The sequence below is a fragment of the Simochromis diagramma genome, unplaced genomic scaffold (assembly GCF_900408965.1).
Source record: "Simochromis diagramma unplaced genomic scaffold, fSimDia1.1 OVJJ01000205.1, whole genome shotgun sequence".
In the NCBI taxonomy this organism is placed as follows: domain Eukaryota; kingdom Metazoa; phylum Chordata; class Actinopteri; order Cichliformes; family Cichlidae; genus Simochromis; species Simochromis diagramma.
Window position 1 is genome coordinate 7,181,303 of NW_024386782.1, and position 25,954 is coordinate 7,207,256.

General features: G+C 39.4%; 3 protein-coding genes across 5 annotated transcripts; 2 read left to right on the forward strand and 1 right to left on the reverse strand.

The window, feature by feature from the left end:
* Positions 1 to 327: 327 nt before the first annotated feature.
* On the forward strand, positions 328 to 2,900 carry LOC120726208 (5-beta-cholestane-3-alpha,7-alpha-diol 12-alpha-hydroxylase-like). Its single transcript, XM_040019622.1, has 2 exons — positions 328 to 687; positions 797 to 2,900. Exon 2 carries the CDS (start codon positions 900 to 902, stop codon positions 2,463 to 2,465), a length of 1,566 nt encoding a protein of 521 aa, XP_039875556.1. The 5' UTR covers positions 328 to 687; positions 797 to 899; the 3' UTR covers positions 2,466 to 2,900.
* A 2,576-nt stretch (positions 2,901 to 5,476) lies between these two features.
* LOC120726200 (7-alpha-hydroxycholest-4-en-3-one 12-alpha-hydroxylase-like) lies at positions 5,477 to 8,686 on the reverse strand. Its single transcript, XM_040019611.1, has one exon. It carries the CDS (start codon positions 8,428 to 8,430, stop codon positions 6,865 to 6,867), a length of 1,566 nt encoding a protein of 521 aa, XP_039875545.1. The 5' UTR covers positions 8,431 to 8,686; the 3' UTR covers positions 5,477 to 6,864.
* A 2,774-nt stretch (positions 8,687 to 11,460) lies between these two features.
* Positions 11,461 to 25,371, forward strand: gjc2 (gap junction protein gamma 2). 3 transcript variants are annotated; one of them, XM_040019703.1, is made up of 3 exons: positions 11,462 to 11,838; positions 20,448 to 20,577; positions 22,699 to 25,371. In XM_040019703.1, exon 3 carries the CDS (start codon positions 22,728 to 22,730, stop codon positions 23,982 to 23,984), a length of 1,257 nt encoding a protein of 418 aa, XP_039875637.1. In that variant the 5' UTR covers positions 11,462 to 11,838; positions 20,448 to 20,577; positions 22,699 to 22,727; the 3' UTR covers positions 23,985 to 25,371. The 3 variants fall into 3 exon arrangements, with proteins under 3 accessions (XP_039875645.1, XP_039875637.1, XP_039875626.1); XM_040019711.1 differs by lacking the exon at positions 20,448 to 20,577 and having other exon boundaries at positions 11,461 to 11,838; XM_040019692.1 differs by lacking the exon at positions 11,462 to 11,838 and having other exon boundaries at positions 20,175 to 20,577.
* Positions 25,372 to 25,954: the final 583 nt, after the last annotated feature.

Sequence of the window (25,954 nt, forward strand, 5' to 3'; positions counted from 1 at the left end):
ACACCTGTGCTGTTTTCTTTTAAAAAATAAAATAAAAGCTGAAAAACAGTCAAGCACTCAATTATGCTGATTCTTTTTGTTGTTCGCCATTAAAACAAAAGTCCACTAGATGGAGCCACATTCCCACTGAATTCAGTAGATCAGCGTGCAATTAAATTAATAGAGTTTAACGTTCAAAGACAAATCTCTAATCATTTATGATCGGTAATGGGTTTCAGGGTCAGTCCCACAATGCATGCGAGCTTTCAAATGCAGGCCGAAGTCAGCTTTTTTTTTTTTTTTTTTTTCTTTCTAGTTATCGCAACCATAAAACTAGAACATGTATAATCTCCAGGAAAGTCTGTAAAACGCGTCCTTCCTACATGTTTCAGCTCAATAGTTTCCCTTTTGGACAAAACAGTTTCTGAGTATTGGCATGTTTTGCTTGCCTTGAGAAATCTGCAGTTTTTCTTTTCTTTTTTTGTTTGGTGCTATGAAACATTCAGTCTGTAATGAAAATCAGCTGGCCTCGATACGGCCGATCTTTCGTCGGGGAATAAACTGATGAGAGTGGAATTCTGCTGCATGCCAGATGTTAACTGATTGAAGAACTCAGTTCCAGAGAAATTTGGCACTGACTTCAAAGACCATTTACGGGTTGTTGATCTTGATTTTAAGGATGTTTGAATATTATCGGATTGCATAACGGTAATTATAAGCAATTAAGATGAAAATTATTCTTCCGCGAAAGTACATTGTTGATTGAACACAATGTGAATTATTGCTTGTATTCAGGAGACCTTTGCTTTTTTTCCAGGACCATTTAGTTATCAGTTCCAGGAAAGCTGAAACCGGTTGGGCTTGTCAGAGGGGAGGAGCAAAGGTCTGCTCATTATAGCAGGCCTGAAACTTTCCTTCAGATGAATCTGTGCTGGTTAACTGAATCAGTCATGGAGCTGCTGCTGCCGATACTTCTTGGCTTTCTTGCTTGTCTGGTCGGAGGGCTGTACCTTCTCGGAGTGTTCAGACAGCGGCGACCAGGAGAACCCCCCCTCGATAAAGGGCTCATTCCTTGGTTGGGTCATGTCTTAGAGTTTCGCAGGAACACCTTGAAGTTCCTAGAGAGAATGAAGAAGAAGCACGGTGATATATTTACAGTACAGCTGGGAGGGTTTTATATTACATTTGTCCAGGACCCTTTTTCATTTGGGGGGTTCATTAAGGAGAGTCGGGACAAACTGGACTTTCAAAAGTTTGCAGTGCATCTGGTGCACAGAGTGTTTGGATACAAAGCTGTTGAAGGGGAGCACATTGTTCTCCACAATTCCAGCAACAAGCATCTGAAGGGGGAAGGTCTGCAAGAACTGACCCAGTCTTTTATGAGTAATTTGCAGAACATGATGTTGCACAACATTGGATCAGCTGCAGAGGACAGGACCTGGAAAGAAGATGGACTGTTCAGGTACAGCTACAATGTTGTTTTCAGAGCTGGATATTTGGCCTTGTTTGGCAATGTGCCACCCAAGTCAGAACAAAGTGAGGAGAAAGCCAAAGAGAAAGACAGAGCTGAATCAGAAGCTTTGTTTCAGGAGTTTCGTAAATATGACCAGCTCTTCCCCAGACTGGCGTATGGGGTCCTCCCACCGATGGAAAAGTTGGCTGCAGAGAGGTTGAAGGCATACTTCTGGGATGTTCTGTCAATACTGAAAATGAAAACCAAGGACAATATCAGTGGCTGGGTGTGGGACATACAGCAGGGTAAAGAGGAGATGGGCATCGATATGTCAATGATAAACAGATACATGTTTGTGCTTCTTTGGGCCTCTCAGGGAAACACAGGGCCTTCTTCATTCTGGCTGCTGCTCTTCCTCATGAAACACCCAGAAGCCATGAAAGCAGTGAAGGAAGAGGTGGATAAAGTTCTGAAAGAATCTGGACAGGAGGTCCGGCCTGGTGGTCCTATGGTCAACCTGACCCGTGAAATGCTGTTGAAAACACCGATCCTGGACAGTGCTGTTGAAGAGACCCTCCGACTCACTGCTGCACCCCTCCTCACCAGGGCAGTGATAAAGGACATGACCTTCAAGATGGCTGATGGGCGAGAATATTTACTTCGCAAGGGTGACAGAATTTCAATCTTTCCTTTCAGTTCTGTCCACCATGACCCAGAGATCCATCCTGAGCCGCACTCATTCAAATATGACCGCTTCCTGAATCCAGACGGGACCAAGAAAACTGATTTTTACAAAGCAGGAAAGAAGGTAAAATATTACACCATGCCCTGGGGATCTGGGGTCTCCATGTGCCCTGGCCGTTTCTTTGCCACCAATGAGCTGAAACAGTTTGTTTTCCTCATGTTGGTCTATTTTGAACTTGAGCTGATGAATCCGGATGTGAAGATACCTGAAATTGACCTCAGTCGATACGGTTTTGGAACGATGCAACCTGTCAGAGATGTCCAGTTCAGATTCAGACTCAGATATTAAGACAGTCAGATGAAAATAAAACTGTGATTTTCTTTTTCTTTGGATCAAGATGGTTTGATGAGCACTTCCAAACTATGGAAGCAGATTTAAATCTAAAGTTTTTGACGTGTTGGTCAACTGTAACAATTCAATATGCAAATGCACTGATATTCTAGACATGTATATGTATATTGAACACATTCTGATCATAACTCTTCTTCTTTAAGTAATTTGCAGATCAGCAATCCGATTAAATCCAGTTAGAAATGATATTGATGGGCATTGTTTAAGATAACAACAATTATGATTATTGGTTATTAATTATTATTGTGAATGTTCTCTTTTTTTCTGTAATTGATGTGACATGTGCACTTAGAAATTGAGACGATTCATGTATATCGTAGTCAGTTTCAATTTTTAGTTCAATTTTCTATGTACATTACAAGTTTTTGCTTTTTGTTTTTTCCAAAATAAATTTTTTTCTAAATGTCAGATTTTGGAGTTTTATGTGAGCCTCTTTTAAAACTCAAAAAACCAAAACAAACCAAAACAAAGTTATAGGCTGACTTCAGTCAACTCAGTGACATAGATTCTTTTACTTGTTCCCTACAACAAAATCCAATAGATGGCAGCAGATTCCCACATTCCCAATGCTTTTAAAATAAACAATAAATTGTACAAAAACACAGAATCTTAGAAGAATGATACAAATGAAAACTAATATACACGATTTTATATTTAATTTATTTTAAAATGAATGTCAGGAGTTTAAATACATACTCCAGTTTAAAAATAAAAATAAAATTAGAAACTTTTGGCAGTTATTTTATTGTTCATGCTTTACAGGTTAAAAAATTCCATTCACAGAATGGCTGGCTCACCACTTTAGTGATGAAATCTCAGTTACAAAAATGCTTTTGTGAATTTTGTTGAAGTTGCAGATGAATAGTAAGAATAAATGCATTTGCCTGATTAATAACTTAGAAGGTTATAATAAGAAGGATTTTGACATTCAAACACAAATTAATCATGAACAGAAATTATTTCAAGGTCATTCACACAAGGCAAGTCTGATTTCAAATGCAAATCAGGGTCAGATTTTTTTTACAACCATAAAACACGCACACATAGATAATCTCTAGGACAGCGTGGGGAGAAAAAATAACAAGGAGTTTGTCTTCTGTGGTTCAGCTCAGTGCTGCTCTTTTAGGCCAAAACATGACAGTTTCTGTGTCTAATTGGAGTAAGCCAGACATGTTTTTGTTTGCCTTTGCCTTTAGTGTTCTTTGGTCTATGACTGATGCTGTGAACCATCTTTTGTAAAGTTCATTTAGCAAAACCAACAAAAACACTCCGACAGTGCAATTCCCCCTGAACTCCGTGACCTTGACCCGATGTTGCACCATATCGATTTTTAGCTTTCACGTGTTTTCTCGATCCCTTTGGTGCTCTCATCAGGAAAGTTCAATCTCACCACTAATGAAAACAGTTAAGACATTTTTAATAACACAGATTCATCACTGCAAAAGAAAGTGAAATGAAATCTTTATCAAATATGTAAAAACATGCAAAGCCAGTCAATCATTTTTGAACTTCAGCAGACTGTCTCGACTATCTACCAGACATGTGCAGAGGGGCCGGCAGGGGCTTGAGCATCTGCCCCTTTCCTGATGGGTGCCCTTTTCTTGAGCCTTTTTTTTAATGTGTGTGTAAATACAAAATATGAATAACTGTATTCCGTTACAGTTACCGTTTAAAAAGGTGATATTTAGAATACAGTTACTTTGTTGAAATAAATGGATTACACGGCGGTACTTCCCTGTTTCATATTGTCGCGGGTCAGGACTGTTTGGGTTTTGTTCGACAGCTATGTTCTGTTGTTCCAGGCGGCAGCGTTACGGTTGCCATGGTTACAGGGTAACGCTCTCTCTCTGCGTGTTTCCTGGGTGAGAGAGCGCCTTTTTGTTGTTGTTGTGCTAAGCTAACAGGCAGAATGCTACAGGTATAGCTCTAAAGAATGTAGCATCATAGGCAGTGTAGTCCGTGCTGCAGGGAGAATGGACTGCCATACACGTTATGTGTCTGTGAGCGAGGGAGGGAGAAAAAGTAAAAGTAAAAGCTGTCATCAAGCAAAAACGGGAGCTGGAAGCATGTAAATATAATAATAACCACTGCAGCCAAGAAGAGTGCCTGAGGAGCCCAGTTGTAAGTAAGCTATTAAGACTCGACTGTACACCGTGTTCGTGTTTTCCTCCAAAAACAATAAGTTCTGTTGGAGCAGCCTTTCAAAGCCTCTCACTGTCTCTCGCAAGCAAAGTTGACCCAGACAACAAAGTAAAGCTAATTTTCGGCTACGAGCCCGACACAGAACCCACCATATTAGCCAGAGGTCCCTTTACTACGTTCGGAGCCGCGGACCTTCAGTGACAGTAATAAATCACAGCAATAGTACATTCACGTAGTTGTAAACAGCATGATAATATATTAAGTAATCCAAAGTATTCAGAATACATTATAGAATACATTTTGGGGCATGTATTCTATAATCTGTCGTGTAATACATTTTAAAAGTAACCTTCCCAACACTGACTATAGTCTACAGCCCACAGGAGTATTCGTTTGTTATGTACACGTGGTTAAGTTCTCTTGTGGCAACTGATGAATTGAAACAAATGAGCATTGTTGTATGTGCACTGAGCGACAGAGCAACAAAACATTACCTGTCCTTTTATTAACTACAGAAGTAGTGGTAGTCATTAGCCGCTAGCTAACTGGGTAAGGGTGTCAGAGGTTTGTAGCTCTTATTATAATTACGATATTCAAACACACACACACACACACACACACACACACACACACACACACACACACACACAGTATTTTAAAGAAAATACAGATTATATTAGATTTATATTTCAAATAGAACAAAATGATGATTCTTCAGCAGAAAAATTATTGTATCTCTACGGTTTAAATATTGTACAAATTGAATCATCATAAATACATTATTTTATATTTATTGCTTTTTTTAAATTCTTATTACTTTATTTTTATATAAAAAGGGAAGAATTCTGGATCAGCATCATGATCAAAACTTTTGGCCATAGTATATACAGTGTTCTGGAGAAGGTATAAAATGTCACTGTATGTGCATGCGTGTGTGCACTTGTTTAATCAGCTACCATCTTTCCTATGGACTTTTTAATGTCTACAGTCACAGATCGACAGCAACATTTTACCCCATCAGGTGAAACATAGGCTATGTTTGCTTTGCATTGACCCCACCTGATGACAGTGATACAGTATGACGCGATTCCATATTAGATTCTTGATGAATTTGGGTTGTTGTTGTTCAGCCTGGTTATATGTGACCCTTTTTAACTTGTTTTGTGATGCTCTCCTTGTAATTGCATATGTATGCAATTTGAGGGGTGGGGGGTGGGGGTGGGGGTGGGGGGGGTTGTCTCCCCTCTCTCAAAACATACAACTCAGACGGCAGGTATCAGAAAAATGAGGACAAGTGGGTTGGACATTGACATCAGCTGTTGTTCTAGTTCATTCTATTAAGAAAACAAGTTCGACTCGGGTAATTTTCTGCACAAGAGATAAAAAAGGTTTGGGTCATGACTTTATTGTTTTGAATTCCGAGATTAAACCCCACTGGCTGAGCAGGTGACCATATTCTATACAGCTCAATGTTGGCCCTTTGCTGTGTGTCTTTCCCTGTTATCACTCCCCTCTTTTCTATATACTTTTGACTGCTGCACTATCAAAATAAAGAAGCTGGCACCTGGGAGGAGTCAGTTCAGTTATAGATAATGCAAATGACAAAACAGACCATGTGGTTTGCAGATGTGTGCAGTTCTGCATGGCAATGGGTAAAACTGAAGAAGATACAAAGCCCTAGAAATAACAAATATAACAAATCAAATCAAAGAAAACAAGAGAACTCCATATGAAACTCTTTGCTAACCTCAACAAACCAGACTAGATGAACAGATATACATATGTAATGAGACCAGTACAAATGCAATACACATGTAGACTTATTCCAATTAAAGACTTGTTCACAGAATAACAAAGTGTGCAGAAGCAGAATCAAAAAAAAATTCAAAAATCTGAAATTTTAACAACAAAAAAACAAATCTGTTTTCTCTCCATTGTGTATCCAGCCTCTTGCCCTATAACAGCTGGAAAAGGCTCCAATTCCACTGCAATCCTGGACTGGATAAATAGAAGGAGATGGACGGCTGGCACTGATTTTCAGAAAAATTCTACTTAATATGGATATGGAAAATGTAACAGAAAATCTGCAATACATGTGTTCCCATGCTTCATTTTATAAGTCTCCATGTATCATCCAAAGAATTATACAAAAAAAGGTGTTTAAAGATAAGACTTTTGTTTTTATCTGATTGGCTTAATATCTGAGTCTGTATCTGAACTGGACATCTCTGACAGGTTGCATCGTTCCAAATCCGTATCGACTGAGGTCAGTTTCAGGAATCTTCTCATCAGGATTCATCAGCTCAAGTTCAAAATAGACCAACATGAGGAAAACAAACTGTTTCAGCTCATTGGTGGCAAAGAAACGGCCAGGGCACATGGAGACCCCAGATCCCCAGGGCATGGTGTAATATTTTACCTTCTTTCCTGCTTTGTAAAAATCAGTTTTCTTGGTCCCGTCTGGATTCAGGAAGCGGTCATATTTGAATGAGTGCGGCTCAGGATGGATCTCTGGGTCATGGTGGACAGAACTGAAAGGAAAGATTGCAATTCTGTCACCCTTGCGAAGTAAATATTCTCGCCCATCAGCCATCTTGAAGGTCATGTCCTTTATCACTGCCCTGGTGAGGAGGGGTGCAGCAGTGAGTCGGAGGTTCTCTTCGACAGCACTGTCCAGGATCGGTGTTTTCAACAGCATTTCACGGGTCAGGTAGACCATAGGACCACCAGGCCGGACCTCCTGTCCAGATTCTTTCAGAACTTTATCCACCTCTTCCTTCACTGCTTTCATGGCTTCTGGGTGTTTCATGAGGAAGAGCAGCAGCCAGAATGAAGAAGGTCCTGTGTTGCTCTGAGAGGCCCAAAGAAGCACAAACATGTATCTGTTTATCATTGACATATCGATGCCCATCTCCTCTTTACCCTGCTGTATGTCCCACACCCAGCCACTGATATTATCCTTGGTTTTAATTTTCAGTATTGACAGAACATCCCAGAAGTATGCCTTCAACCTCTCTGCAGCCAACTTTTCCATCGGTGGGAGGACCCCATACGCCAGTCTGGGGAAGAGCTGGTCATATTTACGAAACTCCTGAAACAAAGCTTCTGATTCAGCTCTATCTTTCTCTTTGGCTTTCTCCTCACTTTGTTCTGACTTGGGTGGCACATTGCCAAACAAGGCCAAATATCCAGCTCTGAAAACAACATTGTAGCTGTACCTGAACAGTCCATCTTCTTTCCAGGTCCTGTCCTCTGCAGCTGATCCAATGTTGTGCAACATCATGTTCTGCAAATTACTCATAAAAGACTGGGTCAGTTCTTGCAGACTTTCCCCCTTCAGGTGCTTGTTGCTGGTAATGCGGAGAATACCGTGCCACCCTTCAACAGCTTTATATCCAAACACTCTGTGCGCCAGATGCAGAGCAACCTTTCGAGCGTCCAGTTTGTCCCGACTCTCCTTAATGAACCCCCCAAATGAAAAAGGGTCCTGGACAAATGTAATATAAAACCCTCCCAGCTGTACTGTAAATATATCACCGTGCTTCTTCTCCATTCTCTCTAGGAACTTCAAGGTGTTCCTGCGAAACTCTAAGACATGACCCAACCAAGGAATGAGCCCTTTATCGAGGGGGGGTTCTCCTGGTCGCCGCTGTCTGAACACTCCGAGAAGGTACAGCCCTCCGACCAGACAAGCAAGAAAGCCAAGAAGTATCGGCAGCAGCAGCTCCATGACTGATTCAGTTAACCAGCACAGATTCATCTGAAGGAAAGTTTCAGGCCTGCTATAATGAGCAGACCTTTGCTCCTCCCCCAGGATAGGTTTCTGCGAATTTGTTTGGAATTGTTTACTAAAAAAAAAAATAATGTACTTAAGTATCAATTGAGGACACGATTTTCCAATTGTCCTAGAGATTCCCCTCTTTCGAAATCCAAAAGAACATACTGTAGCCTGCAGTGATATTTTGTTTATGTTAACAGCTCTATGACAGCAGGTATGAAGAGATTGTGGAGCAATGAGTGCACACTGGCAACAAATATCACTCTAGTTAATCATAAGTAAGAAAAATAAAGTTTTGAGGGGTCAATGGCATTGCATGCTGTTGACACTAGATGCGTGATTCTGGTTTATTTTTTTACCAGAATTGTTTAGGAACAGTCAGTCAGTGTTCAAGTAAATTATAACTAAGAAGAAAACTGTCACGGTTCTGGGTAATTTTGACCCAGCTTTTTCGGTTTCTTTTATTTTGGTGTTTTTCTAGATTATGTTCATTATATTTATGTTCTGATTCTTTAGCTATCCTGTGTTGATTATTGTCAATGGAAAATTGTACTGAGTAGCCAGTATAAGCTTTTAGTGATATAAGTTTACATGTGATAGAATACTGCATGATGACCTTTTCCTTGCGTAGAACTGATTGTCCTTTATAAAACATATTCTGATTTTTCTATCTGAATCTTCCCCAGTTCTGACCTCGCGCACACGCACACACACACACACACACACACACACACACACACACACACACACAATCACATACGCACATGCTCACGTATCAACATTCCACTGAACAAATGTTTTTATTTTTCTTGTGTCTAAATAAAGACAAGTGCAAGAACAGAGCGCTGATCACAGGGCCCCCACTCTCGTGTTCGTGTGAGCGCTCTGCGACCACCCTTGCAAGAAAAATCTGCAGCGTGTGTGTATCTTCACTCTTAGACTCTCAGCTGAAGAAGTGTCTTTTAGAATAAATCTCTTGACATTTATTATAATTATTCTGATTTAAGCTTTGTTCTCTTGCCCTCATGTTTAGTATAGGTTTAGTTCTGTGCTTAGTCTTCTCTGCTCGTGTGTCCCTCTGTGTAAAGTCCATGTTTCTCAGTCCGCATCTTTGTGAATTGTTTCTGGTTTCCTGTTTTACTTTGAAAGTTCATGTCTCATGTCAGTGTGTTCAGTTTTACTTCTCCCTTGTCTTGTTAACCTAATTTCTCCCAGCTGTGTCTCTCTCCTGTTTTTCATTCCCTGATTACTTCCCTGTGTATATAAGCCCTGTGTTTTCCTGTACTCTCTGTCGTGTTGTACTTTCTCCATGCTGTATGTTTGTCGTGGTCCAGTATTCCAGCACCTCTGTTCAGAGTTTTTGTTCTGTTCTTGTGAGTCTTATTTTGAGGAGTTTTTCCAGCAATAAAGCTGCGTTTTCAGTTTAAGTCCTGTCTCTGAGAGTCCTGCATTTTGGGTCCTTTTTCCTGCCTGCCACACAGCCAACCATGAAAAAAACAGTTTTTGACACTAGGCCTGCCAAATGGCCTTATTTTTTTTGCAGAAGAGTTTAGGATAGCTAAATAAAAATATAAAATATCAGCTCATTCGGGCCATGCCTTTTTTCTTTTCAGAATTCTGAGATTAAAATCAGGCACACACACCAGTCAATAATTCGATTATTCCTTTGCCTGTGTTTCACATCTGCATTAATTTGTATGAACTGTGGCTTGGTAGTTCTTACCCAACCTCAGGGTTAATGTACTTCTAGTGCTGGTCCCAAGCCTAGATAAATGGGAGAATTGCACATCTAAATCCACCCGATCTGGCAGCTAGTTGGGAAATAGGTAAGTAGCTGCCACCAGGTTTTAGTTCTTGTTTAACCTTTCTGACAGAAAAAAAGACAAAAAGAAAAGCTACTGAGGAGGAATTAACATGAGGCACATATATATTTCAAAGTATTATTGTTATTAAAGCTCAGGACATTTACATACTTAATCACAATTTCTTCAGCTTAAAACAACACAAAGTGATAAGTGTTATCTGCAGAGATAATCCGATTACTTTTTTCAAGTAATGAGTAAAGTAAGGGATTACTATTGCAAAAAAGGTAATTCGATTACCGTTACTTTCCCGTAAGCACGCTGCGATACTGCATTACTAAAACCGTGATTTTTTTGCGAGAGTGTCTCATGTCAATGACGTAAGCGAGTGCGACGTTCGTGACAACAGCTGTGTGCAGATCAACAATGGATAATATATCGAGTGCGGAGAGAGTATGAGCGTGCAGCGTTTAAAGCGTGGAAGTACTGACCTTACTTTGAGTTTAATTCCGTAAAAAGTGACAAAAACATTAGCGTCCATCGTGCGTGGGAAGATAACTTCTTTTTACAGCGAAAAAAAACCCCTAAACTTCCAAGCAAGCACCACGGGAATGTGAAATTCACAGAGAAACTCGTGGATTCTTCCACTGACATAAAGGCTGCGACACACCTGCACCAGGGCAAACATCCGCCTGCCCCACTCCTTACTCAACTCCTGCTCAACAGATAAAAAATAGAGCAACAGGACCGCTGAGTCTTTGATGTTATTTATTTTCTGCTGTGTTTTACTTACTTCTATTTGAAAGAGTGAGTGTAAACACAAAAAAACTATTTTATTTTATGTGCTGGAATGTGCAGAAAATAGGTTTAAATGTTAAACAAATTTCTTCCAGTCAGAGAATGTTGCACATAATTTAATTTTTGCTTGATGCATAAAGTTAAAATATTAAAACTAATAAAACAAGTTTTAAAAAGAGACTTTTTCATTTGATTACATTTTATATGAAGGATTATGCAGAAAAAGTAGAATCGGGCTGAAGGATCTATCGCTTTATTACCTATTCAGGTTCTAAATCATGTTTTTAAAAAGTAACTAAGAAACTAAGTAACTAATTACTTACTAAAGTAACAGGATTACTTTTGGGGGGAAGTAATCACGAATTAGTTACTGATTACTTTTTTGAAGTAACTTGACTAACACTGGTTATCTGCTGTTTTAACCAGCAGATAACAGTTTATAATTTGGGGAAGTAATCTGACTCATGCACCTACAAATATTTCTTAGGTTTAATGTTAACTGATAAATCTCTCAGTAAGTTAAATAGGCCTGTTCCTGGAAACAAAATAAACTGTCGGTGGTCATGGCAATAGAGACACATGAGCCGGGAACAATGGGGCCTTTGGCAGGATGCTGCTTTCCTGAGTGTCCTGCCTGTACTTGGTGGTGAGGGGTTTTGGATAAAAAGGACCCTATTGTCTTGCTCATCCTTCTTCTGAGCTTTAGCAATGAAAGGATGCTTCTGGATGCCTGCCCAGTGTGCGTTACTATAAATTCTAAACACACTTTCTTCTTTACCCACATGGACAGGTAGGTGCAAGTCTTTTATTGTCCTTTGACTGTAGTGCTGTGGATTATGCTGAACATTAGTTTTAAAGCTTAAAAATTAATTTATGCGTCGGTGGACGGGAAATCAGTGAGTGCCTCCCATTGATCCCCTCAGAATAAGTCAATTCTTTTTTTCTTTTTTGTACTTTATAGCTTTTTTGGCTTCATTAAATAGGAGGGGGGAAAAAGAAACGCTGTGGAAGAGAGCCAAAGATGAATAATAACTACTGATAACCAGACTTTGGCAAAGTGGTGACACATCTGAATAACTTGCAGTTATGCATAATTGTTTGAACTGATGATCTGGGATTCTGCAGTTTTTTTTTAGAAAATGCTTCAAGTGACCTTCTCAACTTGTGCACAACAAGTTCTCCTTCTTACGTCTTTGCTGAGTTCATTGTGTCCCTTTGTTCTGAGTATTAGTCAATTGAGTGAATGTTATCAGATTAACAAGGTAACATTATTACCAAGAGAAAAAACATCCGCTGGCCTTCTCAAGTTAAAAGACGTTGTAGAAAATTAGTTCCTTCACCTATTGTGAAGGATCAGGTGATAAGTTGGGGCCTGATAATTCAAAATCTTGTATGTGAGGAGAAGGGCTTCAAGCTTCTATTGGGCGGTAACCTTCATGATAGTTCTCCAGTTTTCTTGAAGAATTTTAAAAGCTCTTCTTTGGGTGTTGGCTGTTTTTTGTTCTATCCTCTGGCAAGATGATTGTACACTTCTTAAATAATAATACTGATAATGTTTTGGGGAGGTCAGTCCATGACTGATAGTTTTCCATTGTGTGTTTTTCTGTCCTCGTATGCTTTACTGGATTGGTAGTGTTTGAGATCATTGTGATGCTGAAAAATAAAGCTGTTGTCAGTTAAATGCTTGCATACATGGTGGATCAAAATCTGACGGTATCTTTTTGGGCTCATAATTCCATCATTTTTTTTTTTTACAAGATCCCCAACACCACCGTAGTTTTGTCTCCACTTTACGGTAACATATTTGCGTCACTGTTGCCAGCGTCATACCGTGACACCGTGTTATGGTAAGTTACCGTTCTTCAGGATGATACTGTTGCTGTTGTGCTATAATAGTCTTGGAAAAATTATGCACTGTAGCCTCTTTTACGGTGATAGTGACGCCAGTGAGATACCGTTATGCCTTTTGTCGTCAAAAGGCAAAGTAACATCATACTGTGGTTAAGAAATTGATACACTACCGTTTATTCACGCTATGTCACTGTTACCACGCTTCAAGGTGCAATATATTTACTTTGGCTGAAATGGAACCAAAGACTGAACTATATTTTACCAATGACTGTAGACACTGCTGTTGTACTTCTCTGCTGGCCTCTTCTTTACACTGATTTTCAATACTGAAATGGTCTCACTTCCACCAAGATCATTTCTTTTTGAGGTGTCAGTGAACAACTGATGGACCGACTGCAGGGCTAGATGCATCTCTCAGGTCCTGTGTCAGAGCTTTTAAAGACATTACTTTCAGATACTCTTCATCTGCTGTAGTTTTCTAGGCCTGCCACTTGTTCTTTTGTCCTCCATACATCCAATTTCCTCTGATTTTTAGGAACACACTATGAAAAGTACTGAGATGTGACAAGTTTGCACATTGGGAATCACTTGTTGATGGAAAAATACTATTTTATACCAGGTGAATTACCTTATCTTTTTTCATATTTGATATATTCAACAAAAGAAATGGGATAAAAATATGTGTTTTGCAAGAGGCTACTAATAACAAAGTGCCTAAAGATACAATTTAAAACGGAGTCTCTTTACATTTTCTGTTTATGTGTAGACACAACACCGTTCATCCCTGCTTCAGGTATTTTTTTATGCTTGAAGGCTTCATTGGTGAGTGTTACATGGCTTTAATGACCCCAGAAAGTTTGGCTCCTTAGAAGTAAAATATGAAGATGATGAGAGAGATGAGATAGCCTTTATTTGTCAACTGCAGTTGCCCACAATCGAGATGACAGACCTTACCAACCGTACATACAATACACACACATCACATTGGAGAGACAGGTCATGAGAAAAAAAAACATTGAAATGTGTAACACAAAAGGATAATCTAGGAATGCACAGATATCAACACACCGTAACAAAATAAAACACAGACAAGCAACATGGGAGAATATTCCAGTGTGTACAGCTGGATCTGGGACCGCTGCAATCTTCAATCGCGCCTCCAGCTGATACGCTGTCCTTGGGAGGTAAGCATGGGAGGAGGCGTTAGATTCGGGGGAGGGTTGGTGATAGTATCAGTATCACTGTACATGTTTCGTGCGTGTGTGTGTGTGTGTGGTCACCAATTCTCTCAATTCCCTTAATTCCTGTTCTTCTTCTCCAAGATCTTATCCATATTGTGTTCATTAACACAGTCTTACTCACAGCCTTGCCTATCGTCTATCATGTCGGCCAGCTTTATGGGATTTTGAACAGCTGTAGCCGCTTCTTGTTCTTAGACAAGCCAAGTCCGAGCCAGCTCCAATCAGCCAGAACTCTGTTATCGTGGTTCCGAATTGGTAGATGTCATTCAATGTCCTCCACCAAGAGTGTCGCCAGACACACGACGCAACCGACCATCGAGTATCCAGCAGCAACCGTCCCCGCAGGACAATCGGGCACTCCCAAACCCAGGAGGGTGTGAATTTTGTTATGGGACCAGTTGATCAAATCCACAATTCTTTAGGTATTAGACAACAAAGACTGAGAAACTATTTGAGGGTTAGAGTTAGACGAGACTAGACGAAGACATAGAAGCAGCAGCAGGGAAGATAAGGGAGGGAGAGGGTGAAAGATGTGTCCGAATCCTCGGAGAGCCAAAGAGAAATGAGACATGACTCAAAACCTTTTCACAGTACTGTTACTTCAATATTTTGTGCTATATTGCAGTTCCTACTTTTCTTAAACAGAAAAACTGAACAACAAGAAAAAAACAATAGTGCAGAAATGTGGGGAGTTTCTCAGGAAAGCAATGTGTGAAAGCCTGAAAAAGCACGCAGTCATGCCTAACAACCTCACTTGCTCTACTCTAAATCTAAATGTTGATTGCAGTCTCTGCAGGGATTTCCGTCTGAAGTTTTTGTGCCATGTTAAAATAGACTGTGATAGAAAATAATAACATCAATTTCAACTGTTCTGCACTCCTTGGTATATAATCTGATGCATTAAATGCCTTAAAATATTCTTCTAGAGCCCTCTGTAAAAGATTTAGTCGTTAACTCTGGAACAGGTTATTTTTATTGTTTGCACACGCTTTCAAAGTTCTTAGAGAAACAGGGCTGCTAGTATTCCACCTAATCAAAGCCTAAATAGGTCAGTCACCTGTTTGCCTTAGGTTGTGCAACAGTCAAACACCTTTTAAATGTCTGTTAAGAGTTCAGCAGGAGTCAAACTTGGTGTGTTTTAAATGAGTACATGCTTGCCATCTAGTGGCTAATAATGGCAATGCCAGAAGGATAAAATGAACAAGATTTAACACATGTAGTTGTTCAAATCTAAAAAAATATTAATACTACTGTACACTTAACATGCATTCAGTGGTATAATGAATAGCTGCATGAATAGTTGCATATTTACTTGGTAACAATCACAGTGACCTTGAAGGTTAATATTCTCCGGAGTAGATTAACTTTTCTTATCACAAGATTAAGACTTTAATTGTTATATCTGTTAAGTACTATAGTACTATACAATGTAATCATAGGTTGAGTTATGATCTGTCCTGATTGTATTAATTTACAACGTTAGAAGATTAAAGTGTTTTTTTTAAAAGTATCTTGCTGTTATCTGAGGATGTCCTGCAGCGTTGCTATCAGTGTCTGGAGTTCACTCAGTTAGAGAAAGGCAACGGCACTAAGATGCCCAGAAGAAGGAAGGAGCTGCCTTAACATACCCCTGATAGTGCAAATGAACCCTGACTAGGTCTGCTGCTCCTTTGAGCTTGCCCCAGCTCATTCCCTGACATAGACATTTAAGACAAGATAACGTCAAAGATCAAGGCCTCACAGCTCTGCAAGCAAAGCACTGTTGTTTCAATTCTTTCTTTTTGATGGCTGGTTGTGAGTTGGATTGTATTGCTCTGATGGAAAACCTAATCAGAAAGTCATCATATGAATAACGGTGGTCAAGTTACACAGTGAATGCCGTTATGTTTATACATTGAATTTTACAATATTAGTCAAAGCTTTTATGTTGCTACCATTTTTTTATAACATTTTGAAAACTTTTAAAATTTCTCTAAAATTCGGTTATCTTTCAGAATTTAACACTGAAACTCTGTATTAGGTTATAGCTTACAAACAGACCTATGAGCTCATGCCCATGGAGGAGGTATCTGTCAATACTTCCTCAACAGTATCGGTCAGAATAAACACACATGATCACCTAATCAGTTGTTACACAAATCAAGGTTAAGTTCAAGGTCATATTTCACAAGAATCTCTGCTCCTCCCAGGGCACTGGCCAGATTTTTGTGAAACCTGCACTCAGTAATCACCCAGTGTGTTTTCATCCAAACTGTGCCTGAGATAAAGGTCAAGGTCAAGGTCATTTTATGGATACTAACCTGTGAACTGTGAGGGATTGTGAACTGGATAACCTACGATTTCATTTCTTTTCTTGTTTAAGACGGCAAATTTTCTTCTGCTTTCCAAACTTTTCAGCATCTTTTCAGCTGCTTTGTTTTCTTCTATAGGGCTCTATAGCTCTTTTGGTTAATAAAGATTACTCTGTGTTAAGATGTGTTACTCACTTTCAAATTTAACTAGACAACTGGTTCCATGCAAATATTTTTATTTAAACTCAAATCAAATGACATATCTGAGAAGATTTAACTAAAAACATTGCATAATTCATCTGTGTCACATTCACCACAGCCATACAGTCAGTTCTACAGGTGAGAATAGTTCAATATTGTAAACTACCTAATGAGACAACTACTAATGAGTTAATTTTTAACTGGCAATGAAGGCTGGCCTGATATAGCTCTGAAGTTTACATAATAATAATATTTTAATCTTCCCCCTATAGATCAATGGGAGTGTGGATATATTATCTCTGTTAGTAATAGAGCTCTTTAAAATCCCTGTGACTGCCAGATTTGCTGCAGTGTTGCATGCTATTTGTCATATTTATCTTTAAGTGAATATGGACGTGCATGAAGACGAGAGCTTTTACCTGCATGTTGGACTCTTAATGTTTTATTTTCTCTGTTCATTTAACACATTCAAAAATAATAACCAAGTCAACACTTTAATATTGAAACTAAACAAATATGAACTTTCACTTCCTTTGTCAGCGTAATGTAATGCACACTCAATATGAGTTGCTTTGCTCATGTGTGGGGGACGCAGAGCCCTGTCTGAGGGAAGTTGTTGGCATCCTCCTCAAGGCTTTTCATGCAGTCGCTTCAGTGGAGTCCAGCCTTAGTGAAACTGGCACGGGACGCACTCACCCCGGGGGTAGGAGATGCTCAGCTGAGAAACTGGGAGAAAAATGAACAAATGCGATGGGACTGCCACCACTCTCAGGCTGCCTGTGGGACAGCCCTTCACAGCCTGGTAAGAGTAGTTTAATGATAGTGGTAGAAGAGGATCAGAGAGGAGGAGTCCAAGAGCCAAGTTGCATGTTTTTGCTCGGGTGTCTTGTGTCACTCTTTTCTCCCAGAGGGTGGGACACATCCAAGTCACATGGTGGAGCTCGATCTGTTACATAAACACAGACCTTCACAGCCCCCAGTCTACTCGCATCAACTTTGTTCAGTAAATACATGCGGATAAACCTGTTGTGATGTCATCAGCGGCGTCCAAGGACAGTTGTTGAGATGTTCGCTCCTCCATGCTGCATCATTCAGCAGTCACTATGCCACAAAACTTAAAAGCTTGCAGTGACCTCTTAAAACGTAACCGTCTGCGACTCAAAACTTACATTTATTTGGTTGGAATACTGATGCATGAAGTATAAGTATACAGTATACATGAACCACGGGCTATGAAAATGGTTATGAAATGGTTTATATAGTGAGTATTCAATTCAGTGTATTTTTAAAACCTTTTTTTTTAATCTGGTAAATTCATGAGACATTCCAGTGTCTTTCTCTTTATTTTAAGTGATCTGTTTAACATATAACAATAAATATAACCTTAATGAATATTAAACACCCTCTTTTGGCTGTTAGATGTGGCCAGTCCTTGTAACAACAGCAAAGTCAAACAATGTCTTACAGGGGAATACTGTAATATTTTCCTGGCTCAGGGCAGTCCAATCAATACTTATCAACATGAACTTCAGTTTCCCAAAGCTAGAACAGTCTGACTTGTCCAAGGACACAATGACTGTGTATTCAAAGCTAAACAGCCAATGGGTTGACTCTATGGGTTGTTTTTATTCAGTAACTTTGTGCATCTCATGCATTTAAATGCACGCTCTTTAAAGCTGAGTTTTTATTGTTTGTCACTGCCACTATCAATTTTCATATCATGTCAATTTTTTCTTTATCTTCTGCTGTAAAACCAGTAATCCTGCAAACAGTTATTTATAAATAAAATGAAAAAGGCAATACTCAGGCATATATTTTTGATTACATAAGGTGTTTTAGTAGATAATGGTTCTAATATCTTGACTGAATACATCTGCATATTAATCTCTTCTAATATTCTGAGTGCTTCCTTCGCTCAGAATGTTATGATACCAGAGTGATAAATGCAGTTCACATCAACAGTGAGCAATTTATACAACTGTTGAGGAACATAAACTCTAACTGACTTCAATTTCAAGTCACACAAATGTTCACTTCTTAGCTATCTTCACTGGACCATCTGCGTCTTCTGGATGATGGAAGGACTTTAGAGGGAGAGCAGTGCGTTACAACTTAAAAACACGTGCTTAATGGTCCCTTAGGGAAAGCACATGTCCAAACGCCAAATGCTCAAGCCATTCCAGAAGCATCCCCTATCTTCTTTTCCTCACTGCTGCACCAGTGGTGCTTGCTACACCGCATCTCCTCAGTCAAATGGAGAGGCGAGCCTTGAAGGCGAGGCCTCTGGAGGAAGGCTCCTACAGGCCCAGATGGCTAGCACTCAAAGATTTATTAAGACCACAAATGACTCAAAAAGAATGAGATTTTAATGCAGACTTCTTTTTTACTGCTATTGTTTTAATCTGGGCATTTATTTTTGTTGGCTTCCTGCGCTCATAATATTGCAACAATGTTTAAAGACACTGGAGATCAAGAATTTTGCATCATTTCTGAGTTGAAACTGTGATTTGATTGATGGTGGACTTGCTGATGTTGTTGAACGTTATTCTCTGCTTTATAGCTGTACACAGATCATAATTAAAGAGTTATTGGGGATCTGGTGAAAGTAACTTTATAATAATATGGCCAACGTGACAATGACCAGGCACATTTCATTAATGCAAGCCAGACACTAACCAGTTTATCTGTCTTCTATTAAAAGTAGTCGAGTTTAAATCTCTTCCAAAACTTGATGGAAGAATTCCTACTTCTAATCTTCCACGAATCACTTCATCATCTGTATTTTGGTGTTTCATTTCTGAAGCAATTAATGTAATGCACGTGTATGTGTGTGAGATTTCTGTTCATATAGCACAAGTCTTTTTATCATGATAAAATAAAGGCCATTACGTCTCTTTAGTAACAATGTATGCCGCTGCACTTCACAGACCAAGGTGAAAGCTTTAAGTATAAACACCAAGTTGGGAAAAGACGTGTAGCCGCAGCAAAGACTGCGACCTGTCCACTGCTTCTATCTGGCCATCTGCCTGGACAGAAGATCTAAATATTATGACACTTGATATAACTGAGCATACCTGCTGGTTACATTCTAGCGGATCTGTATTGAGACAAGGTGGCTTATATCTCAGTGACACTGCTGTCCTTACACTTACTGGCCTCCCCAAAGTTGTTTTTTCATGACCGTCACCCACTGTAAACTGTTATGTAATTGATAATAGAGAGGTTGCCTGTCTGCATTTATTTTTTGTTGATATGCTTGTATGTGACAGAAAGAGTGGGATAGAGGAAAATGTAGTGATGTCTTAAATGATCTTTTGAGAGAACTAAAAGTGTTTATCAGTCATTAAAATATAAAGGTGCTAGAAGCTGAGGTGCTTACAGTATGTTGTCGGAAACAGAACGCGATAAAGACAATGACAAAGTGAGAAAAAGTAGAGAAAGAGAGAGAGAGCGATACTTCCATCATCTGTGTTACAAATGTTGCACACGAGCGCTGGGGGGAGGTTGACTGTGTTGAGATTAACGTCCTCCCTCAGCTGGGTGTTCGTTTCAATCTGCAGTACCATATCCTCAAGTCTGAACCCTTGGATGAGGGTCAGTTGCCAGAGGAGGATTTTTTCTTCTCTGCCTCTCTGTTTTTTTTATACTTCCTTCTTGGGCAGGAGGCTGGTGTAATAGAAACCAGACACAGGCTAGAATGTGAGGCATTCACAGCGGCGAGACTTCACTTCTTAACAGAGTGAAAAACGGGATGAAAAGAAATTCCAGTTCAACAGGTTTAGTCATTTTTCTTATTTTTTTTGTGATTCTGGAAGTGATCAGTAAGACCGAGAAGGCCAGGACAGTAGGATGGAAGTGGTATTCCATGGATCAGACTGTGGAGGGGATATCTAGAAAGGGCAAAGGAGACCTTCAGGATGGGGGAAACATGTGCAACTTTTCCAGGTGAGTTGTTTCTAGCCGACTTTCTTCTCTAGTCTAAACCAACTAGATATTTTAGTATTTTTTCAACTACAGTCTTGCATCGTGGCAGCATGGATGTGTTTGCGTGGACGTGTTTCAGAAAAAAAAAACCTTGCTGAAAGACATTTTGACGCTACTGCAGCAGTCTTTCAAATATCAAACACTCTGACATATGCAAAGCAACTAAATGGAAAAATGTGTAGCAGTTGTTTTATATTGTACAGTGCAAAAAATATGTCCCAATCCGAGAGGAAGCTCGTCACTAAAAATATTTTACGATACTACTCTAATTTAGCCAGAGTTCCCATTCATAATATGGTTTTATGTAAAACATTATTGTCAAGATGCATAAACCACACATTTTAAATATTTTGTGTAATGTCCTATATAACTACCTCTAACTGCTTCACTAAATACCTCCCTGTTATTTACACAATAAACAGATTCTGGGACATTTGACAAAAAACATGGCAGCTCTTCCTCTTTTTAATGATTTGGAAAAATATTACAGCATTAAATTCAATTAAATTAAATTAAATATCCAACCTTAATTTTTACATGTAATTAATAAGAATAGTTACTCTACCACTACTGTAGGCCAATTTATATTAATCCTAAAAAATATCCTGAGAAAATCTGTCAGGTTCCACAGACATTTAAAGCTCAAGGGGCACGTTGGGCTGAAATTGCTGCAGCTCTGCAAAACAAACAAAACTGCACAAAACTTATATTAAATTTTCTAAAACGGTTTTCAAAACACATCAGCAGCGAGTGTAAATGTATAGGAGTTGTTATACGAATAAGGTTGATGTTAAGCTACACAGCAAATTCATTGCATCCTACATGAAACAGCCCTTCTGTCATGCCATCCTGGGGCAGAAGTGAACTGCCCACCATAGGTGCCATCTGCCTCCATGACGCCGTAACCCTCCCCAGCGTCAGCAGTGCTGGATCTGCAGGGGAGGCCTCGTGGCAGAGCAACAAGCCTCTCCTGTTCTCTCAGATGGCAGCAGAGATGGCACATCACACGCCAGGGAATGCAGTGTTGCATTCATGAGATCACCGTGAACCATGAATGAAGGGACAGAAGTACTACGCTGTTTCCCTCCATTACAGTTGCCACACTGAGTCAGTTGTGATGCAGGCTATGAGAAGAGTATGACACTGTGAGATCTCATTTCTGTGTAGGATCATTGGCGTGGAGTTTTATAACAAAGCTTGCAGTATGTTTCTGAAGAGGCGCTCTTTGGTTTCCGAACTGGCTCGAGTTCTTTTCTTGTAGCAATCGGTTTTTTTCTGTCTAATCAAATGATTGATGGCGCGTTTGTTTGTTTGGCTGATGGAATGCTTTCTTTTTGTCTTTTAATCTTCCCTGAGCTATTTTGTACTATTTCAACCATGTCAAAAACTATTCCAGGGTGTCCTAATGACTTTACCCTATGCATCAACACAAGCCTTTGTTTATTTGTGGCTGTGCAATCACTTGAAAAGAGAAATAGCCTTTACAAAAAGAAGTAGCCACGTGAGCTGGTCATAGGTCCATACTGTATGTTTCGGCAAGTATGCTTGCAAAGTGACTGTTTAAGTCTGAGATAGCAACAAAATCAGTGAAACACCTTTATCATAAAATTAAAATTAATTTGCAATAATTGCCTTTCTCTTGAAAAATGACACCACACTTTTCAGCAAAAACTTCACTAACAGAAAATATTTTAAGACTATAATTTGGTCTTAAGTTTAAGGAAACTCAGATGCTTTGCTGTTCAGGGACTGTAAATTACTTCTGGGTTTGTTTTTTTGTCATCGTCTTCCTGGGATCTAAAAAGCTGCGGGTTTTTTTAAATAATATTTTTGTATATTTTTGGTAATTGTATCTTTATACAGAGTAAAAAAAAATTAATTTAATTGTCACTTAAAACCATTTTAGTTAGAGAACACCACACAATGAATACAATGGGTTGATTAGTCAAAGACTCGAGTTCATTACAGTTCTAAATGACAGTTTGCTAAAATGTAAAATGTTCACATCATCAGTCCAAAACATCTCTTGAATAGTTCCTTACTTACATTTAATTATTACTTATCTTATTTTCTTTTTAACAGATTCTAGTTGAAAAGCTTCTTAGAGCAACATGAGCTGGAGCTTTCTCACTCGCCTCCTGGAAGAGATCCACAACCACTCCACCTTTGTGGGGAAAGTGTGGCTGACTGTGCTCATCATCTTTCGCATTGTGCTCACAGCAGTCGGAGGTGAGTCCATCTACTCGGACGAGCAGACCAAGTTCACCTGCAACACCAAGCAACCAGGCTGTGACAACGTATGCTATGACGCATTCGCTCCCCTCTCGCATGTTCGCTTCTGGGTCTTCCAGATCATCATGATCTCCACTCCCTCTGTCATGTACATGGGTTATGCCATCCACAAGATTGCCCGAAGTTCAGAGGAGGAGCGCAGGAAGCAACAAAGACTTCGCAAAAAGCCACCTCCTCACTTGAGATGGAGAGAGAGCCACCATCTGCAGGAAGTCTTAGAGGAGGAGGAAGATGATGATGCGGAGCCAATGATCTATGAGGATACACTGGAAGTGCAGGAAGCCAAACCTGAACCAGTAAGCAGTACTAGCAAAGACCCACCAAAATACGATGGCCGCAGAAAAATAATGCAAGAAGGCCTGATGAGAATCTATGTCCTCCAACTCATGTCAAGAGCTATTTTTGAAATTGCTTTCCTTGCTGGACAGTACCTCCTTTATGGTTTTCGAGTTAATCCTTCGTATGTATGCAACAGGGTGCCCTGCCCTCACAGAGTGGACTGTTTCATCTCCAGGCCCACAGAAAAAACAATCTTCCTCCTAATTATGTATGTGGTAAGCTGTCTTTGTCTCGTGCTAAATGTCTGTGAGATGCTTCACTTGGGGATTGGCACTTTTCGGGATACTCTTCGCATGAAGAGGAACCGTGGCCAGCGGATGTCATACGGCTACCCATTCTCCCGTAACATCCCAGCGTCCCCTCCAGGGTACAATCTTGTGATGAAGACAGAAAAGCCTAGCAGGATCCCCAACAGCCTCATCACACATGAGCAGAATATGGCCAATGTGGCCCAGGAGCAGCAGTGCACCAGCCCAGATGAGAATATCCCCTCTGATCTTGCAAGTCTGCACCGGCATCTACGGGTTGCACAAGAGCAGCTTGATATGGCTTTTCAAACCTACCAAACCAAAAACAACCAACAAACCTCCAGAACCAGTAGTCCTGTGTCGGGAGGCACTATGGCTGAGCAGAATCGAGTTAATACAGTCCAAGAGAAACAAGGAGCAAGACCCAAGTCAGCCACAGAGAAGGCTGCATCCATTGTAAAAAATGGGAAGACTTCTGTCTGGATCTAGTGATAAATTTCCTTTAGTAGATAACAGTGAAAACTATCAAGTCCCCAGAATTTCAAAGTGACCCAGGTGGAGTATGTGTTTGTGTGAGATACAACTTTGGACGATAACAAGTGAAATTTCAGTCTCACTATTTTAAAGAAGTACAAAGTAGGAAGACAATTTGGGGGGAATAGAAAATAAACACGAAGGAATTATTAACTCCAGTATCATAAATCTTCTTTGTTACTGTAGCGTGTCATATTGTGCTTGCAATAGATTTTGGTTATAGGCTAACAAATGCTTGCTCAGTTTATTCATCTACTTCCAATTAAAATGTCAAAGCATAAACAGACTGCTTCAAGCGAATTACCATGACTGATTTGAAGAAACTTTACTTTGAAAGGACACAAGTGGATCTAAACCTGAAAATGCAGTCTAAGACACTGTACACATGCACAATGGCTCATTCTGAAGAATGATGAATGTTATTATTATTAGAAAGATGCATGTTTAAAATTAGAAGTATTTCTGGATGTAGTATGGATGAGTGTCCCCTCAAGAAAATTAAATGTAAAATTATATACATGTAACTGTTTGACACTGAAAGCTTTAAATCTTTTTAGTGTCATCGCCAATCAATGTGTCCCAAAGCCTTGCAGTGTCACATTTGAACAGAAAGAGGTAAGTAAATAGAAAATAGACTAAATACTGATTTTATGCAATCTGAAGCAGATGATGCATGCTTTGCAGCTGGGAACATACAGCATAGACATAGGCTATAGTACAAATCCTGTCCTTAGCTATTCAATAAGCTCCTAAGTCTTGGCATGTTAAATGAGATTATTACCTTTTTTTCTGTTTCTATAATTGCTTTCATAATAATGGTTAATCCTGCCTTCGCTGTTTTCATACAACAAAGTGCCTCAAACCTTAAAAGACTGTTCAAGTATTTTATTTATGAAACAAAGATAAACTTGTTTGAAACCTCAGATTTCTGTCTTTACAGCAGCACTCTGCTTTTGTCTCACTGTGCTAATAAAGAAAGTGTTTCTAAAAGTGCAAACGCTTTAAAGTTGTTTTTTTTATTGAAGTCTGACTAAAAATTAGAGCATTGAAGAAAGTTAGGATGTTACTGCAGGTACTTCTCAATCTCTTCTGACCATCTGCTGGTTGAGCCTTATCTTAAAATGGGGTCATACTTTTGCTGTCATTGCACCAGGACTTTGGAATTTCTCCCAAGTGACCTCAGACAAGCATCGGCTCTGAACCCTTTTAAACCTAAGCTGAAGAGATACCTTTTTTGTTTGTTTGTTTAGCTTTTAGATATTCTTACTTAAGTAAATTCACTTACTTACTGACATAGTTTAATTTCTATTTGTGCTCATATGAATCTGGGCAAACTGCATTCAAATAAAATAAAGGCTATTTCTCCTTTTTATGTAATCAATGCCAAACCTTAAGCTCTACAGGCTGTGCATATGCATCTATTAAGGTACATATAGGAAATTTTCAGACCATCTCTCATTCCATTTGCCCAAATAATATTAGTTGCCCTACATTTAATTATTTCAAACATTTAATCTGTTGTCTTATAAAATCACAGCTAATGAAAGATCAACATCACAATGTGGGAGCTGGCTACTCCGCTGACTTACAGATTCACAGCACCACGATAGTATTAAAACAAGAACATTCACAGAGCGTTACTCCCCCTGAAGGCCAAGGCCTTTGATGTTTTTATTACAAACTGGTATCAGCCTGTTATGGTGTCATTCTACAGAGGGTTGTACAGCTCTCTCCATGCCCTTTCATATGCTATCTGTCATATGTTTAGCCAACCTAGGTACTCATGTTCCTCAAGGCCTAGTATATTGTGAAGTTTGAAGATTGTAATAAAAAATGTGTGTAATACAAAGTTTTTACAGATTATTTTTACATTTGGTGAGACGTTCGACAAAATTAAATCATCTCGAGCTGTTCTTGTTGTCTAC